The sequence below is a fragment of the Pleurodeles waltl genome, chromosome 11 (assembly GCF_031143425.1).
Source record: "Pleurodeles waltl isolate 20211129_DDA chromosome 11, aPleWal1.hap1.20221129, whole genome shotgun sequence".
In the NCBI taxonomy this organism is placed as follows: Eukaryota; Metazoa; Chordata; class Amphibia; order Caudata; family Salamandridae; genus Pleurodeles; species Pleurodeles waltl.
In genome coordinates this window covers 929,880,517-929,899,852 of record NC_090450.1, presented here as the reverse complement: position 1 = coordinate 929,899,852, position 19,336 = coordinate 929,880,517, and the positions used below count along the sequence as shown (strand labels likewise).

The window sequence follows — 19,336 nt, the reverse complement described above, 5'->3', positions numbered from 1 at the left end:
AACTAAAAAATAGAAGTCTGGTTTGACCAAGCTATAGTATTCTACTCAGGTTAGGGTAAATATGTTCACCAATATTTTACTGTGCCTTTGGTCAAAAACTGGTATGGGACTATCAACTGGATCATTTTTAGAGCCCTCCAACAACGTCATCCCGTTCATCAATCTGCCTGAAATGTTTTAAGATCAAACCTGTTAAACCCCACACCATAGGAACCACTAGACCGAATGAATGCACAATGATGGTCAATGAAAGGTAATTATTAATTATTTCCAGGTGTAACCTGGCATTCTGATGACAAATACCATACCATTACAATGGCACATTTTTATATCAATACTCTATTCCTGATGTCATTTCATTGCCATTTATATCATTGTCAGTTGCAATATTATCACTCAGAACATTCACTCATTATGAAGAAAGCCCCCCAAAAACCACAAAATGTATGAGATTACCACACATACTTAAGTAAAAAGATAACATGGAACAAACCTCATAACCTGCTGTAAAGGCAGCCAGTCTTGAAAGCGACTGCTTTCCAGAGCCGCCGACACCGACTAGGAGTGCATGACCTCGGTCCATCCTTATAATGCGATGTATTCTAGTTAAGTGTTCAAGTGCATCATCAAACAGAACCAAATTCATCTTGGTCTTGCTCTCATTGTACTCTTCAAGTATCTCCTGCAGGTACAACATATATATATATAAATATATAAAAGGTTATTGTTACATTTGCTAAAATATGATCACACGTTCCTAAAAAGTAATTAAGGACTTCATTCAAATATATGATCAAGGCAGTTCAAATAAGGATAATGTGTCCTATTGGGTTGAAGAATACTGTTTCTTTTTGCAAATTCATAATTTAAGAAACATCTCAAGCACTTTCCTGAGAGTCTTGAAATCATGTTTTCTATTAATGGATGCCATTGGACGAGAGGTATAAATTAGTGCACATGCCAATAATTTCACAGGAACTTAAAAAGACCAAGAGTATATCAATAGGCGCAGGCTATGCAACAAGTGCATAGAGACAAAATTCTGAGAAGGGTGGTATGAATAATTTTCAAGAAATAGTACCATCTGAATAGTTACTACCACCAGGCACATAACTGATACTAATAGATTATTTCATACTGCAATTAAGTCAGTTTAAAAAGATTAGCAAAACATTATCTCTGACCTAGGAACAATTGGACCCCAAAGTTCCCAGAGAGTCCATATAAATCAAGAATAATCACTCAGTCATCTACCAGTCTCGGCCACCCCTCCGCTAAACTGAGGAAGAGGAAATACCACAACAATATTCAGAATAAAGTACTTTTGCAGACTGTATTCAAAAGAAAAGACTGTGCTAGAAGAAACTGCAGGAGATATCCCCCAAAATAAAACTTACATCCAACTGACCAAAAGTGTCATACATGATGCAGGCTCTATAGCATTCCTTTGAACAGGAACATAATTTTCATAGGAATCAAGACTAAAAGATGAGACATAGGACTACTTTCTGCTAGGAAGACACACAACATAAAAGTGTTTGATGAACCACTCTAGGCAACATTCTCTTGAATGAAGAGGAGATATGAGCAAAAGAGAAAGAGCCCTATCAACACACTGCTAGGAAGGCACAAGAATTAAAAGTAAAAGAGAACCAACATGCCACACGTAACTATAAAGCCACAGGAAGAAAACCAAAAGAACTTGTGGATAGCTTGACCACCAAGGACAGCAACAGATGGAGATCTGCAGCAGTGAAATCAAAACACAATGGCATTTGGTCCGAAAGTATCTATTTGCACATTCAGTTCTGAAAAGGCCAAATGGAGCCGAACTCAGCTCCCATGTGCAACTAAAAGGCGAAAGCATATGCATATGAAGATTTAAAGAAAAGAAAGCAAAAAGTTACGTACCTATAACTTGAGTTCTTCAGAGCTGGTATCTTTCTTAGACTCACATACTTAAATATTCCTCTCTGTCAGGCAGTAACCCTTCTACACAATACTGTTAATCAGCAGACTGAATCAGCTAATATTGAACAACTCCATATACTACAAGTAGTCTATCCACCTCATGATATTACCTTGAACTCTGGCCAATGATGTCACAACTTTACACCATTTAGCTCATATATTCAGAGAAGCGTGCTATACAGTGAATCATTCAGTCTCATCAAGGAAAGACAATAACACCAAACACACATGGTGAAAGTGGGCTTGACCACTATAATTGTTCACTTGGTGCAAAACAAAGGTATTATTAAAGATTATTCAAGGTTATTTGTAGCTTCCCATTCAACACCCACAACATATCCCTGGAACATCCCAAACATACCTTTTTCTCACTAGAAAACGTAGCCTTCAAAAAGCAATAATGAAGCAAGATTTACAATCATGTTCATCATGATGAGTCTCTCACACACCCCATACAGAGGACACAGAACTCTCTTTATTGTGTTTATAATCCTTTAACCTCTTAAGTCAGTTGGTTATTTTGTAGAAAATGTTCTAAACCATTAACGGATCAGAAGTACTGCTAGAATCAGAAGAAAGCAAGTATTTTCAATGCAACGGGTCTCGCATTTGCTCAAGTTAGAGCTATTAGTGTTGTAAACTCCTAACTGGACTTTTCTTGCCACACAAATTAAAAGAAAAAAAAAACACAGCACGATCGCACTATGTAAAATGCAGCGTGATCGTGCTGAAATTGAAAACGGACAAACCGAGCGCGATTGTACTATGTAAACCCAAACGCGATCGCGCTGTGTGGAAAATTAACAGATAAAGTAGTCCATAAACCATGCTTAAAACATTGAGCCCTGTATGTTTTTAGTAGTTTACCGGTGCTGTGTAGCTGGGCTAAACACCAGAAAAGGCATGACGCATGCATGCCTTTCACAAATGAAAGCAAGCAGATTTTAAAAGGAAACCCTACAAACCAATGAAAGTAACTGACGTGACATGGGCGCGGTTGGAAGCCCAAAGAGAGATTACTACAGGGCACGGAGCGCTTTGCTGTTAGAAGTTCTGACAGCAACATTGCCAACAGTAAGAATATAAAAAACATATAACATGACAACATGTCTACACACTACATACAGACACGACGAGTTATAGTTATTTGAATGTTTGCATCAGGTTATTAAGTAATATGTTAATGTAAAGCATAGAATACGTTATGTAATAACGTATTACAGTAGGGCCTTCAATTAGAAACTCTGATATTTCTAATGTTTTTGTGGTTTGAACGTGGGTTTGTAGAAATGTGGCAATCCATATGATGATTATGCAACCTTTAATTAATCTATCTATCTATCTATCTATTGATTGAACAAATACATTAAAATGGCCGCCACTGAGGAATTACTCGTGTTCTTTGGTCGTTGAAAAATATGCTACTTTCGCATCCCTTTTAAGTGCCATTGTTGAGTAAGCTGCATCGAGGTCCGAAGGAAGGCATGGGTTTGAGCTGGAATGCATGAGCAAAATATACATGCAAATTCTTCTCTTAGAATTACCAGGAGGAAGAAGCTTTATGCTTCAATCTTCTCTCTGTCTATTTTTAACAAGCTGTATTTGCTTCAGACATTCTTGTGTGAACATCAAAAGCAGCAGCCTCTGGCTGCAGCTATCATAATTTCCACACTCCTTTTGTTAACTTATTTGTACTTTGCCGCTGTTTGATCCCCATAGGTTTGCAAAAACGTGTTGCACTCACATTAATTAGTATTGGGTGCATTGTTTTCAAACAGTTATAATAATTGACTTGAGGAACATTATGATTCAGACGTGAAATATTTATTGTACGATGTTCCTCTGCAGTTACCCCTCTATCCCCATTGTCTTTTAATTTTGTGTCAAATCTGTTTATTGGCTGGCTCATTGTGCAAGGCCCATGTGCCTCTGTTGCAGGGAGGTTGGCCTGGAATTCCCAGAAGTCATTGCAACTTAACGTTTAGAAATTTTTTCTCTTTTGCCGATTTTTGACTGTCTGTTTCAAATGCATGTGTTCGAAGGCTTGTGATGTGCGTAGAGGACAGTGGCGTAACAAAAAATAACCCCCGGCAGAAAGTGATAAGGGGCACGAGTCTCCATAGGCTTTGGGATGAGTATGGCCCCTCCCTGAAGACACAGGAGACTCCCTGAAGGGTTGGAGACTTTCTGGCGGTGCTGGGGCTTGTATTATGCCCCTGGTAGAGTATTAGACGTGGTGATAAGGCAATTTTCAATGGAGACCTTATGTCTCGAAGCTTTATGCATGATTTGTGCTAGTGAGGATAATTCCCCTGTGGCAAAAAAAAAAAATGTTTTTTAATTCTACTCCTGAACGTGTATTTAATTTGTGTCCACAGTCTGACACTGCAAAAAAAAAAGTGCAATTAACGATGTAACAGGGTCGATGTCATGCAAAGCGCTGGACTTTTGCCAAGCGAGATCGCGCTGCGAAAAAATGATAATAAAAAGTAGTCCACAAACTGGACGGAAAACAGCGAGCCTCGTATGTTTTCAGTACTTGGTCGCCGCGCTCGAGGAGGGCTAACCACTGGAAAAGGCATGACGTATGCATACCTTCCACTAATGAAAGCAAGCAGATTTTAAAAGGCAAGCCCGTGAACCAATGAAAGACACTGAAGTGACATGGACGGGGCTCCGAGCCCTTTTCTAACTATTGAAGCGTCTCGCAAGCGATACGCATGCGCAAGTGCATGCGACGCAGGCTCGACCCTAAAAAGGAACTAAGTAAGTTGGTGGAGTGACAGAATTACATCCCTCTCCCCTGAGGCTCCAAATGCCAGATTTCGAAAGGGCATAATGTGTTAAAAATGTAAATAACCCTCACATTTATGGGTGGAAAGTGTGTCACACATGAAACTATGAAAGATACCAACACTGGAGAACAATACCTACAGGTAAGTAACTTTTTTTCTTCTGTAGCTTTGGATCTTTTATAGATTACAATGCTTGAATACAGATTAACAAAGCAGTCCAATTGACTTAGTGTGTGGTGGCAGCGAGACTTAACTTAAGCAATAAGGTTTCCCATCACTGCTTGTCCGACTGATGTCTCCACCTTCAAGCATATATATATATATAGGCAGCAGTGCTTGGAAAAAGAATGGTTAGAGCGCCAAGTTGCTGCTCTGCAAATGTATTTCAAAAATATTCCTGAGAATAGTGCTGTTGTGGCTATCGCTTGCTTGGAATTCCACATGCATCAGAAATGCAAGATAAAATCTGTCTGGAGATCGCTTGTTTTGAAAAGGATTTACCCTTGTTAGATTGCCTAAAAGCTAAATAAAGCAAGTTAGATGCAAAGAATGTTTGTGTTCTATTCAAGAAAAAATGAATACATAGCTTGACGGCATGATAGTGTAATTTTCTCTCTGCTGCTGTAAACAGGTGTGGAAAATAACTTGGTATACTACTATGTCACTTAAGGGAAAAAATGATGGTATTTTGAATATGAACTTAGGGTTGGGTAAGAGGAAGACTTTATTCTTAAGGAAAAGTAGATTCAGTTATTGCATGGAAAACACCTGAACTTCTATTACCCTTCTGACTAAAGTTATCACTTAAGAAATCAAGCTTTCCGGGATAAATGCTGAATTGCCAAATTATGAATAAGTTTACAATGGTCTCCCATTAGAGCTGTCAAAACAGTGCTTGATTACCAATCTGGAGCTGGGCTTCTGACCAGTGGCATAATGTGGAAATAAACCTTCATGAACTCCTTAATGATCCTGGTTAAGAATATAGAAAGTGTTCCTAGCTTTCTGAGATATATAGATCTAGCAGACAGATGAACTTTGCTGGATGGATATTTAAGGTCCAATGTATCTAATAGAAGCAAATTAGGACGGAATTGCGGTGGTGCCCTTTTTAAAAGGTTTAGATTGTGAGTCTGAGCAAAATTACAAATTTTAGCCCATTTGAAAGCATTTTTTAAATGTTAAAATGTGATCTCACTATCTTCAGGATGTGTCTACACTTATCAGGAATTTGCTAATCCCCAAACTGTAGATCCTCAGCAGCCAACCTGTCAAACACAGATAGCCTGGATCTTGAGGAGTTGTCGTTCACTCCTGAAGAGCAATATTGGCTCCATGTTCAACTGAATCTGCCTGCCCTTCAACCTGTTCCAGCAACCAGTGCTAGTGTGCCACACTTGGGCTATAAACATCATTAGACAAGGCTCCTTCCTCATTTTGCACAGCAGCCTCAGAATAGCTAGAATCAATGAGCAGGCATAAAGAAACCTTCTGCTCTAATTTGTAGACAGAGCGTCTCCTTGGGGTTCTTGGGCATTTGTTGTTGTAATATGTGCAGAATAGGTCATACCCCAGCCTTCGCCACTGCAGAAACACCAATTTCAGTAAGTTGCTGCTTGAAGCCTCATGAGCATGTTGATGTTGTCTATTCCTTGTATGTGTTCTGCAGTGAAGTCCATCTTGTGCTTCAGCGCCCACAGCCAAATACACTGCACCTCTTGAGACAGAGCATTGGGCTTTGTTCCTCCTCATTTCTTTATGTAGTATACTGTGGGAAAGGGTTCTGTTTTCAGTTAAAGAAAAAGTTACCTACCTTCGGTAACAAATTATCTGGTAGAGGATCTATTTAGCTGCAGATTCCTTACCTTAGAATTCCCTGGTGTCAGCTTCAAATCCAGAATTTTTCTGCTGAGTAGTATCCTGCGTGCGCTGTCGGTTGGCGTCGTTCAGATCCGCGTGCGTCGTCAGCATCGTTGGAGCCATCTATGATGTCCCAGTTGTCAATATAGACGCCACTTCAGCGCACGTATGTCAGTTCTTTTCCCACAACTTTTCACGGCAGAAGCGCAGAGTCATGGAAGAACTAACTGTTGTGGATTTTATCTTTTTCACTTGTTTGAAGTAAAAATTCTTGCATGCCTTTAAGAAAGGCAAAAATGCCAAAAAACATATATAGATAATTATATATATGTATAAAAATACAGAGCGGGGAGGCTTCCGTGGGTGTAAGGAATCTACAGTTAGATAGAGTCTCTACCAAATAATTTGTTACCGAAGGTAACCAACTTGTTCATCTGATAAAGACTTCTAGCTGCAGATTCCTTACCTTAGAATAAATACCCAAGTTATAACCCATGGTGGTGGGTCTGAAGGATATATTTTTATACTAGAAAGTCCTGCAGGACTGAGCGGGCAAAACGCCCCTCTCTTCTAACCGGGCTATCCAGGTAGTAGTGTCTTGAAAACGTGTGCAAGGAAGCCCACGTTGCCGCCTGACAGATGTCCAACACAGGTACACCATGAGCTAACGCAGTGGTAGCAGCTTTCCCTCTAGTAGAGTGAGCTCTCAAGCCCTCTGGAGGCTGCGTCTTGGCCAAAGCATAGCAGATCTTTATACAGATAACGACCCAGCACGAAATGGACTGTTTCTGTACTGCCCGACCCTTCATTGCACCAACGTAGCCCACAAAGAGTTGGTCGTGAACCTGGAACTCTTTTTTGAGGTCAAGGTAGAATGATAACGCTCTTTTTGGGTCCAGCCGATGGAGACGCTCCTCTTCCTTAGAGGGATGCGGTGGTGCAAAGAAGGTGGGCAGGGTGATATTTTGACCCAGATGGAAAGGGGTTGCCACCAGGGGGAGGAAAGAGGCAAGTGTTCTTAACACTACCTTGTCAGGATATATTGTGAGATATCTTTTTGAAGATAAAGCCTGCAGCTCACTCACTCTCCTGGCAGATGTAATTGCCACCAAAAAGGCTGTTTTAATAGTGAGCAGACGGAGAGGACAGTTATGCAAGGGATCGAAAGAAGCACACATTAGGAAGGTAAGAACAAGATTAAGATCCCACTGGGGCATGACGAAAGGCATAGGTGGGAACAAATGCACAAGCCCTTTAAAAAATCTTTGTACTATAGGAGACTTAAACAAAGATGGTTATCAGGCAAGCATAAGAAAGCCGATAAGGCAGCAAGATAGCCCTTAAGGGTCCCTAAGGAGGAACCCGGTTGGGCGAGAGATAGTATAAACAAAAAGACATTAGAAAGAGAAGATGAAAGAGGATCAACAGACCTCGCTGTACAATATGAAACAAAACGTTTCCAGCGGCAGGCGTAAATCGACTTAGCAGAGGCACGCCTGGCAGCCAGAATGACATCACAGATTTCGGAAGGGAGGTCATAAACCCTCAACTGTCGCTGCTCAACCTCCACGCATGAAGGTGCAAAGTTGACAGGTTCGGGTGGAGAACCTTCCCCTGCTGCTGCGACAGAAGATCCTCCCGAAGAGGCAATCTGATTGGAGGAGTGATGCTCATTTTGAGAAGCTCTAGATAGATTCTGAATAGAGCAGCAGTTGCCTTTCCCCCTGACCACAAGGACTGGACTTAGCTGATTGGCTCCCTGAGTCCCTGCTGCACCTGAGACCCGCCCCCACACCTGCTCTGGCCCCTTAAGTTTGTGGAGGGAAGCCCAAAACAGCCACCTCCATTTTGTGAGCCTCTGTGCATCTCCCCTGTGTCCTGATACAGCCCAGTGTTCAAGGATTGCAAAAAGACCTAGGTAAGGAGCCCTGAGATTTTGCTGGGTAAATAGTATTATTTGTTCAAAAGTGTTTATTTCAACTACCTGTGTCTGTTTTACTGTGGACTCTGTGTTTCAGGCAGCCTGGCCTCTTTTAAAGTGGTGTTTTTGCCGTGATTGTGTGAATTGCCTTGCTAGTTTGTGGCACATACCCCCCTTTTTTTTTCTTCTAAGTGAAAAGGCTACATACACCTTGCAGAGTGTGTTTTTAGGAGACTGTTTTAATCTGTTTCTGTGATTTAAATTGTGCTTGAAAACTGTCTGCCCCCCTGTATTTTTGCCTTTAAAAAAAGCCCGATTTCAGAGTGCACGCCCAGCAGTATTCCATTGTTTGTTTCTTAAACAATCTCTCCCTTACCTGGAAAGTAGACTCTGCTAGCTTGGAAGTGTGGATTCAGCCTGTCTGTATCCAAGGAGATTCTGAATTGAGCAGCAGTTGCCTTTTCCCCCTGACCACAAGGACTGGACTTCAGTTAACTTGATCCTTATATAAGTTCCTATTGGTTGTTGCATATGTTGTTGTGATAGGTTGTTGGGAGATGGTCTTTCCATTGGTTGCTGGCTCCAGGGCTGGGGTTATGATTGGTGGATAGGGCTGGGATTCTGATTGGCTGTTGGTTCTAGGGCTGTGATTGGTGGATAGGGCTGGGATTCTGATTGGCTGTTGGTTCTAGGGCTGTGACTGGTGGATAGGGCTGGGACTCTTATTGGTTGCTGGTTTTAGGGCTGGGGCTGTGATTGGTGGTCAGGAATGGGCTATGATTGGTGATTAGGGCTGGGTCCCCCATTAGTTGTTTGAATCAGGGTTTGAAATTGGATTGGATAGGGTTAGGACCAGCTTCTTATTGGCCAGTAGGGCTAATAAAGGCTAGGACTCAGGGCGTCTCAGCCCAGGCGTCGAGGCAAAGGGCGGAGAGGACAAGGGCAGCTGCCTGTTTGGGCTCATTCGGGACAGGTAGGGATTAGGGCCTAGGGCCACAAATGCTGCCCAATTCTCAGTGGACCAGGAATGCTTTCAGCCCCTACACATCCCTCAACATGCAAACACATATTCCACAAAGGCATCCAACTCATGCATCACAAATTGACCACAGACAAATTGCATTGTCCCATCACCCAACACAATACCCTTTATACTACACATATACACATATCCCACACAACTACAACAGTCAAACACCTGCATTCTCACAGCAAACACTACTCTGTCCACCCCAACTAACACAACTTGCCATCACCCACACAACACAAAGCTACAGTATACATTTCTCTCAGTCTCAGCCTTCCAGATACACACTCTCTGCTCATACTAACCAACAACACTGTCCGCTGTTTGCTCCACACAGACCACCTGTCATCATAACAATGCCCAAACCCTGCCTTCAAACACACCATCTACAAACACTCTTCCCCTCTCTTCGCCAATTACACACAACCATACAATCCCCACATTTCACTCCACCACACATATTACCTGTTCCAGTCATCTCAACTAACACTAACTCCCCTGATACACATCCATCACCTTTTACACACGTTGTACATTCATCTCCAAAACACAACACCCCATCTAACACTCACATTCCACTCACCAGCACTAACTCACATACAAATCCCTCACCAAAAACAACTACAGCAATATCCCCTCTCACTATTCCACAAAAACAATACAGACCACAAACATCAGCACATCAAATCAACACAAACTTACATTACACTTATCGTCATACCCACTCCCACCCTCAGGGCTACACAAAGAATACAAATTCCATCCCATCTCCACCCCTACTTTCTCACTCTTCACAAACACCTACCACAAGCACCCCAACCCAGCAACTTTCATTCACTCGCCTCTCCTCCATTGCACAATTTAGAGCCTTACATCACGATCCACATGCTCCTCCACCACCCCTAACCTATACTCCGTCCACACTAAACAAACGCAAACAAAATAAAAAACATGCCACTCATAGCAACCTCGCATCCCTTTGTCTATTACATAATAGAACTACCCTACAAAAAACAGTACACCCCTCATGGCTCTCTCAGCCACCAAGTCCACCACCCACACACACAGACTCAACAAAATGCCTCCTTAACCTGCTGGAAGAGGAACTCTATATTGAAAACCAAGACTATTGTGACCCCCAAACAGTTATCACAACTAGCAACACTCCGGCTTCAAGCTCACATTATACTACTTACCCTTCTCCTAAACAAAACAACACTACCACTAACACACCTTTTCTAAACTGCCAGCTCATAAATGCTCCATCACTCTCAAAAAACAAGCACCACATTGACGACCTGCACACAGACACACAACCTGACTTACTATTCATAACTGAATCCTGGTTGGGAGATGACATGGCCCCAGTGTTGCACGAAGCCGTTCCTCCAGGCTATCAAACCATCACACAAAACCGCATAGGCAAGAGAGGAGGTGGACTAGCTATTATATTCAAACAGGCATTGAACCTCAGTAAAACAGACATCTCCATACAAGGTTGTGAAGCCCTCCTTACCAGATGCCACCCTACTCCAACTTCCTCCTGTAACTTTCTCCTCCTTTACAGACCTCCACCTAACAACTCCACATTCCCAGATGCTTTTCTAGACACAGTCCCAAACCTTATTACACTATACTCCAACTTATGCATTCTTGGGGATCTAAACATTTAGTTTGACAAACCCAATATGCCCCATCCAAAAGCTATCAACACTGGCCTAGTCGCATTGAACCTACATCAGATTGTACACAATCCCACACACAACTCCACAAATCAACACACCCCACAACTACTTACATACATGCACCTATCGACCTTGGAGCAAACTCAATTTGGATGACTTAGAAACACAACTAACAGCCAACACAGATCTAGATACAATTAATTCTGTGCCAAAACTTTATGAATGGCTACAGGAAGCTTTTGATATCCCAATACCACTCAGAAAAACTAAACACAACAAAAGAAAACCAACACCTTGGAGAAACACAGAACTTAAAAAGATAAAGCAACAAATCAGAAAGTTGCAGCGGACCTGGCTCCAAACAAACAACAGTCAAGACAAACTGCAGCTACACAAACTTAACAGCATATACAAATCATCAATCAAAAAAGCTAAAAAAAAGGTACTACTCAGACAGAATTAAAAATGCTCAATCTACAACCAAGGAATTTGATAAAATTCTCAATGAATTTCGAAAACCTACATGTATGGAAGGAAGTCATCCCACTACTCAAGATTTCACAAACAAATTGGCAACTCACTACACAACCAAGGCAGACACATTGGACTCCTATTTAAAACAGAAGAAAAACATCAGCACCAACCCCTTTCCTAAAATACCTCTAAGAATAAACCAACCCAACCCAACCCAACCTCTACAGTCCTTCAAACAAATATCCCAGGATGAATTTATGGATTTGGTCAAAGCAAGCAGACCTTCTGGTTGCCCTTCTGACCCTTGCCCACCACAAATTTTCAAGAACATTCTTCTATCTACCTCTGCTGCCACACCTGTAAGAAGAATCATCAACAACTCTAACTTCAGGAACTTTTCTTGTAGACCTGAAAAAGGCATACATACGACCTTTATTAAAGAAAACAAACCTAGACCCGCAAGACCCTACAGACCAATCACAAATGGACCTTTCCTGGGCAAATTGATAGAAAGAGCAGCATTCGCCCAGATCTCACAATTAATTGAAGACAATTCTATACTTTCAGACTTCCAAACTGGATTCCACCCAGGAAGAAGCACTGAATCGGCACTCATAGCAATCTGGGATGATCTTAAAAACACAGTCGACCGAAATGGAGTTGCTGCACTACTTCTCTTGGACCTCTCAGCTGCCTTTGATACAGTTGACCATGACACCCTAATTCAAAGACTCCACGAAGCCGACATACAAGGGATTGCTCTCAACTGGATTACTTCCTATCTTCAAAAAAGATCTAATATCATCAACTAGCCCCCCTACTCGTCCGAACCCTACTTCACAAAAGCAGGGGTCCCCCAAGGATCAATCATCTCACCTTTGCTTTTCAACATCTACATGATACCTTTACCAGAACTGATCAATGATTTCCATATCACATGCTACAACTATGCAGATGACACACAAATACTACTTAAATTAGAATACCCCAAAAACATTGAAAACTCAGAAATCTTCAGTTGCCTCAGAGCTGTTGATCAGTGTATGACCTGGAGCCATCTCAAACTAAATACCTCCAAAACAGAAATACTCATATGTGGTGACTGGAAAAATGATGACCCTCTGTGCGTCTGGCCTGACGATCTCGGAACACCTCCTCAATTATCCAAGGAAGTTAAAAACCTAGGAATCATCATGGATTCCAAGTTAACTATGAATGCCCAAGTGGACAAATTAGCACGAACAAGCTTCATCACCTTGAAGACTGTACGACGCATCTTCCCCCACTTCGGATTTCCGCACAAGGTGCAAGCTACTATCTCGCTTGTACTATCCAAACTGGATTATGCCAATGGCCTCTACCATGCATCATCTAGATCAGTGGTTCCCAACCTGTGGGCCGGGGACCCCTGGGGGTCCGGAAAGCCTCCTCAGGGGGTCCGCGACTGCTTAAAAAATGTAATAATATTGGGTCCCAGCTATCAGTAATGACTCAGTGGGGGTCCCCGGGTTCCAATAATGATTCAATGGGGGTCCACAGAAGTCAAAAGGTTGGGAACCACTGATCTAGATCTGTTATGAAAAAACTACAACGTATCCAGAATTCCGCAGCCAGGCTACTATTACAAGTAAAGCCGCAAGCCCACATCTCCCCTGCCTTGAGAGCACTACACTGGTTACCCGTTGCCAGAAGATGCACTTTCAAGTTGCTTTGTATCACCCACAAAGCTATACATGGAACATGACCGCTTTTTATCAGAAACAAAATAACCAAATACATCCAACAAAGAAACCTCAGCTCAAGATTGGCACCACGCTTTAGAACACCACCATACAAGAAAAAGACTATAGGTGGTACATCCTTCTCTGTTCAAGCAGCCAAACTATGGAATTCATTACCCCCAACTATAAGAGCCACAGATAACTTTCTTGTCTTCAGAAAACTATTCAAGAGTTGTCTCTTTCCTTCATAATCACCATATTCAAACAACTATGGACTGCATATGCCTATGTTGATAAATATTTTTTTCAGATTATGTGTATATTTCTATTTATGTATAGTTTCTTTAGAAAATATGTATTGCTACTATGTCATAACAATAAAATACACACACACTCTTTAAACCTGTTTGCCTAAGTATATTTTACCCATGGTTCTAATTATGTATTGTATGTGCATATGTGTGTGTATTCATGTGTGTGTGTATATATATATATATATATATATATATATATATGTATATTTATATATATATATATATATATATGTATATGTTGTTTCTGTGCTTGGCATGTTTGTGGGTCATTGCATGGCTCCTGGGTGGGTTGTTATGCTAGATATCTATGAATTCCTGCTCGCATTTTATCACACTTATCTACCCATTCTCATATGTCATGTCTCTATCAAACTATCCTCCATTCTCACTCTGACTCATCCCAAATCCTTTCTACTACTTTCATCTCCTAAATAACTCTGCCTAAGCTCTTCCCTCCGCTTCCACATCTAACTCACCAAACCTCACTCTACTCTACTACCGTGACCTCCCACACAACCCTACTAAATTCTCCCGCATTTATCTCACCCTGCTACTATGCTCTCCCTAACCCTTCCACATACTCTTCCCTCCTCCATCCCCCTTTACTCATCCCAAGCCTTTGGGTTGAGTAAATTAAGGATATACTCCCAATTAACACTTCTGGATTTCTTTCCTCCTCCACCCCTCCATTACTCCAGTCAATCTAACTAACAAACTCTCATATCCGCGGCTCAAATTAACTCATAATAATACTAAACCTGTACTTATTATTTCCCAATACTAATCCATCACTAATTCTTGTTGGGTTCCAGAGTAGCGTGCTACTCACCGAAAAGCGCTTTGACGCCTCATCAGGGGTAGTAAGCCTTATATAAATACGATTACAATACAATACAATACTAGGAGGGCTTGGGCGCATTGAAGTGGGGCTGTGTGGTGGCCGACCTCTGGCCTGACCCTCTGGGTCTGATGATACCATGACCACGTCCTCTTCCGGGATGTTGTGAAGCCAGAGGACAGTGGCTTAACTGTGGCTGGAGTGTTACCACACCCCTTCTGAAGCCTCGAGAGGGGCGAAACACAGACTGCTGTCGTACCAGCGCTGAAAGGCCCAAAGATCTGGCCGTAGCTCGAGAATCCTTGAACCTCTCAAGCGCAGAGTCTGCCTTCTCACCAAAAAGGCGAGAACCATCCAAAGGCATGTCCATCAAACTTGACTGGACATCCTCCAAAAAGCCAGTTGAACGTAGCCAGGTGTGGCGACGTAGGGCCACTAACGATGAAATCGATCTGCCCAGCGAGTCGGTCGTGTCCAATCCACACCTGATCGTAAACTTGGCGCATCTCTCCTATCCTTGACAGCTTGTGTGAGGGTGTCCCATACGCCCTCAAGGACCCGGGGCAGCACCCGTGCCACCGTATCCTATAAAGTATGGTAAAAATGGCCCAAAAGGCAAGAGGTGTTCACGGACCTCAATGCCAGGCTGGTGGAAGAAAACATTTACTTTCCAAGCTGGTCCAGCCTCTTGGATTCCCTATACGGGGGAGCGGAAGGAAGGCACCACGGGAGGTAGAGGCTTGGACTACCAAGCTCTCAGGGGTGGGGTGTTGTGTCAGGAAACTAGGGTCACTCGGAGCGGGTCTATGGCGACGATCGACTGTCCTATTCACAGGAGCTCCTGTGCTGGGTTTGGACCATGTACCCAGAAGGTCGTCTGTTAGGGCCTCATTGAAGGGCAACATCGGCTCTGATGTTGTCACCCCCAGTTGAAGCACCTCTGTCAGGAGATTCATCCTGACTGGAACCAAAGGCAAGTCTAGGTCTAAGACCTCAGCTGCCCTACGCACCACCATAGCATAAGAAGCTCCCTCCTCGGTAGCCACATTATGAGGCGAGAGAGAGAGCATGCCAGGATCTGGAGATGTGTCCAGTCCACTGGCCTCACCTAGATCCTCATACCAGTCCTGTTCCAGGTCATATTCCAAATTGTCCTCAGACCCCTCCCATTCCTCTCCTGTGCCTGGCTGTTCTAAATAATGCTCAGACAATGATCTGGGCCGAATCAGCGCCGTCGAAGTCAGAGTCGGTGTCGTACAACGTCGCTTAGGCTCTGGATCATCCGGAATGAGGATGGGGCTACCACCGGTGGGCGCCGGTGTAGGAAGCGTCGACGTTGGACCCAGCACCAGAAGAGGTTGAATGTGAGGGACCAGCACCAGTCCAGATCTGGTTTTGAATCCTGGGGTCCCCAACAGTGATGAGGCTGAAGCCACTGACGTCAACCCCGAAGGAGGCCCCTGCTGACCCCGCGGGGCCCGAAGACCCACCCGAGGGTGCAGCCCGCTCAAAAGCTAGACGCAGGGCCTCGTAAAATTCCTTTATTTGAGCCGGGGTCACTCCGGTCCCCGGGAAAGGAGGAAGACGCGGAGTTGGCACTGGCGACAGCTCCGCGGAACTGCGCTCGGAACATCAACGTTCCCTAGAGGCCTCATCGGCCGACGGGCGTGACGAAGTCAAAGTCCGCTTGGACTTCTTCTTCTTCTTCTTCTTCTTGTGCCTCTTACCTGAATGCTCTGTTGACCTCGAATGCGAGGAAGAGGACTTGGGGGTCCGGGAGCGGTGCTGCAAGTTCCTCCTACTGCAGGACCGCGATCTCCTCGGAGTTGTGCTGACCGAAGACAGCTGTCGGGCCGCAAGAAGCTTAAGAGATCTCTCCCTCAAGGCCTTTGGCGAAGACATGACTTCAAACAGTCAAAAAGACCTCGCTGAATGTCGAAGAAAGGGTAGCTCTAGTCCGGATCTGCGCTTAACCGGCGCGGAATGAAAATAACTGACGTACGCGTGCCGAGGCGGCATCTATATAGACAACCGTGATGTCATAGACGCACGTGGAGCCAGACAATGCACATGGATCAAAACAACACCACCCAGCGCGCACAGGGTACTGCTCAGCAGAAAAATTCCTGATTCGAAGCTGACGCCAGGGAATTCTAGGGTAGGGAATCTGCAGCTAGAAGTCTTTATCAGATACTGATTACAATCAATAAAAAACACCAATGAGCTGGTTTGCTTTAGTAGAAACTGGAAAACACTGGATTCTGCTCATTTTCACTGCTTTAGTTCCCACCGAGTCACCGCATTACAAGTGCAGCCGCTACCTATAGGCACCTCCTCTGTGCTGTATGCTCCCACTATAAGCAATCAGGCCATGTATGCCTTTGTGACCATCCCCGGGGCTCCTAGACCCTTTGGACGTACATCCACCTCTGTATTGGGAGTAAGGCTCACTACATACAGCTTTTGCTTAATGTGTTTTGCTATACAATGGCCAGCAGGTTCACAACTGAACTCTCAGCAGGGTCACAGTCCACAGTAAGGAACACCACCCATGATGTCATTCTTTTTCACTGACAGTAGGACAGATCTTTGTTTTTCGGAAGCTCAAGTATCAGGATTGTAGTAATAGAGTACACTAAGACCACCAATGCCCCCTAATTCAATGTCCTCCCATAAAGCACTCCACCCAACATATTTATTTCAGAGTTTTACATCATGAGTGCCTGAAATGTATGTCTGTAGGAGCCACATCCCCACTTCAAAATGATAAGGGGCTATACAATTAATATATTCAGGTCCTATAGGACCAAGAAGGCAGATCAAGACGTAACAATGTAAGGAGTATAGGCCTCCCAGAGAACGTACAGGGGCCTAGTATGGAACTGTACCTTGAGGAGTGGTTCACCAACAAGATCGTAAGAGGTAAACATTCAACCTATTTCTTTGTGGAACGTGCCTCCAGAGTCCCAAGTACACCCCTCCTTTCTCCAGGGGCTCCTCCCCACTCAGTGGGTGCACGCCTATTTAATTACAGAAAGGGGGGTCCTATCCTGCAGGTGATCTCAAGCCAAGGGTCCAGGGATGGTAAACAACTCCCAGGTAAACATTTTCCCTGACTTCACCATGGAGGTACAATGCAGATCCTCCTTCTTGCCCGTGAAGCAAGGCCTTAGAGACCATAGCATTAAATATGCGTTGCAATTCCTAGCCATTCTCAGGATCATGTATGAGGACACTACATTTTTTAGTGAAACTCCTGAAGATGCCTGGACTTGGCAGGAATGGGGGGACGGTCGGAGTCTCCTCCACTAAATGGAACATACAGAGATGTTGTAGGCCTCACAACAGACGCAATGTAATTGGCCCTTCAAGGGAACAGGCTGCCAGGGAGAGAGCTCAGGTGGTCGCTGAGATAGAACAGCAGGTTGCAACTCCTCCTTCTGAGGGGTCAGAGACAGAGAGCCTCATTGATGGACCTTTGGAAGCAGCAGAATTCCTGATCGACATGTTGCTGGGAGGGGGTCCAGTAATTACTCTCCAATCTGCTGAGGACTTGCTGTAGGACATTGTGTAATGGTTGGTAACATACCTTCGTCTGCATATATGTGAGTACGCATGATCAGGGACACACAAGATGATACACTGTTGTTGCCTTGACTGGCATTAATGGTCACACCTACTTAGTGTAACTAATGCTCACACATAACCACTGCCTGTAGGAAGTTGGCTCTGTATATACTATCTCAAAGTGAGAGATAGTGTGCACAGAGTCCAAGGGATCCCCGTAGAGGTAAGATATCGGCAAAATTAGATAATTCTAATGCTCTATTTTGTGGTAGCGTGGTTGAGCAGTAGGCTTATCAGAGGGTAGTGTTAAGCATTTATTGTACACACACAGGCAATAAATGAGGAACACACACTCAAAGACTTAACTCCAGGCTAATAGTTTTTATATAGAAATGTATTGTCTTTTCTTAATTTATTTTAGAACCACAAGATTCAAGATTTGAAGTAAATACATAAAATGTAAGGTACTCCACACAGGTAACTAAGGAACTTTGAATTAGAGCAGTAACATACACAGTTTTAGTTAAAATGGCAATAAGCTATTTTAAAAGTGGACACTGCAAAAATCAACAGTTTCTGGGGGAGGTAAGTATTGGTTAGTTTTTCAGGTAAGTACGGCACTTACAAGTTCAAGTTCTTGGGCATAGGCAGCCCACCGTTGGGGGTTCAAGGCAACCCCAAAGTCACCGCACCAGCAACACAGGGCTGGTCAGGCGCAGAGGTCAAAGGAGGGCCCAAAACACATAGGTGCCTTTGGAGAACAGGGGTGCTCCAGTTCTAGTCTGCCAACAGGTAAGTACCTGCATCTTCGGAGGGCAGACCAGGGGGTTTTGTAGAGCACTGGGGGGGACACAAGTAGGCACACAAACACACCCTCAGCGGCACAGGGGCGGCTGTGTGCAGTGTGCTCAGCAAGCGTTGGGTTTTCAATAGGAATCAATGGAGGGACCCGGGGGTCACTCTAACGGTGCAGGCAGGGCACGGGGGCTTCTCGGGCCAGCCACCGACTGGGCTAGGCAGAGGGTCGCCTGATGGTCACTCCTGCACTGGAGTTCGGTTCCTTCTGGTCCTGGGGGCTGCAGTGCAGTGCTTGGTAAAGGCGTCGGGTTCTTTGTTCCAGGCAGTCGCAATCAGGGGGGCCTCTGGGAGTCCAGGGGGGTTAT

The 19,336-nt window shown here is 43.9% G+C and overlaps 1 protein-coding gene across 1 annotated transcript in view; it reads right to left on the bottom strand.

Annotated features, from left to right (window-relative positions):
* The window catches only part of DNAH10 (dynein axonemal heavy chain 10), a 1,282,131-nt gene that overhangs the window by 388,910 nt on the left and 873,885 nt on the right, over positions 1–19,336 (bottom strand). Inside the window, exon 51 of the mRNA XM_069215014.1 lies at positions 494–682. Coding sequence (XP_069071115.1) covers positions 494–682 — 189 coding nt within the window. The remainder of the gene's footprint in view (positions 1–493; positions 683–19,336) is intronic.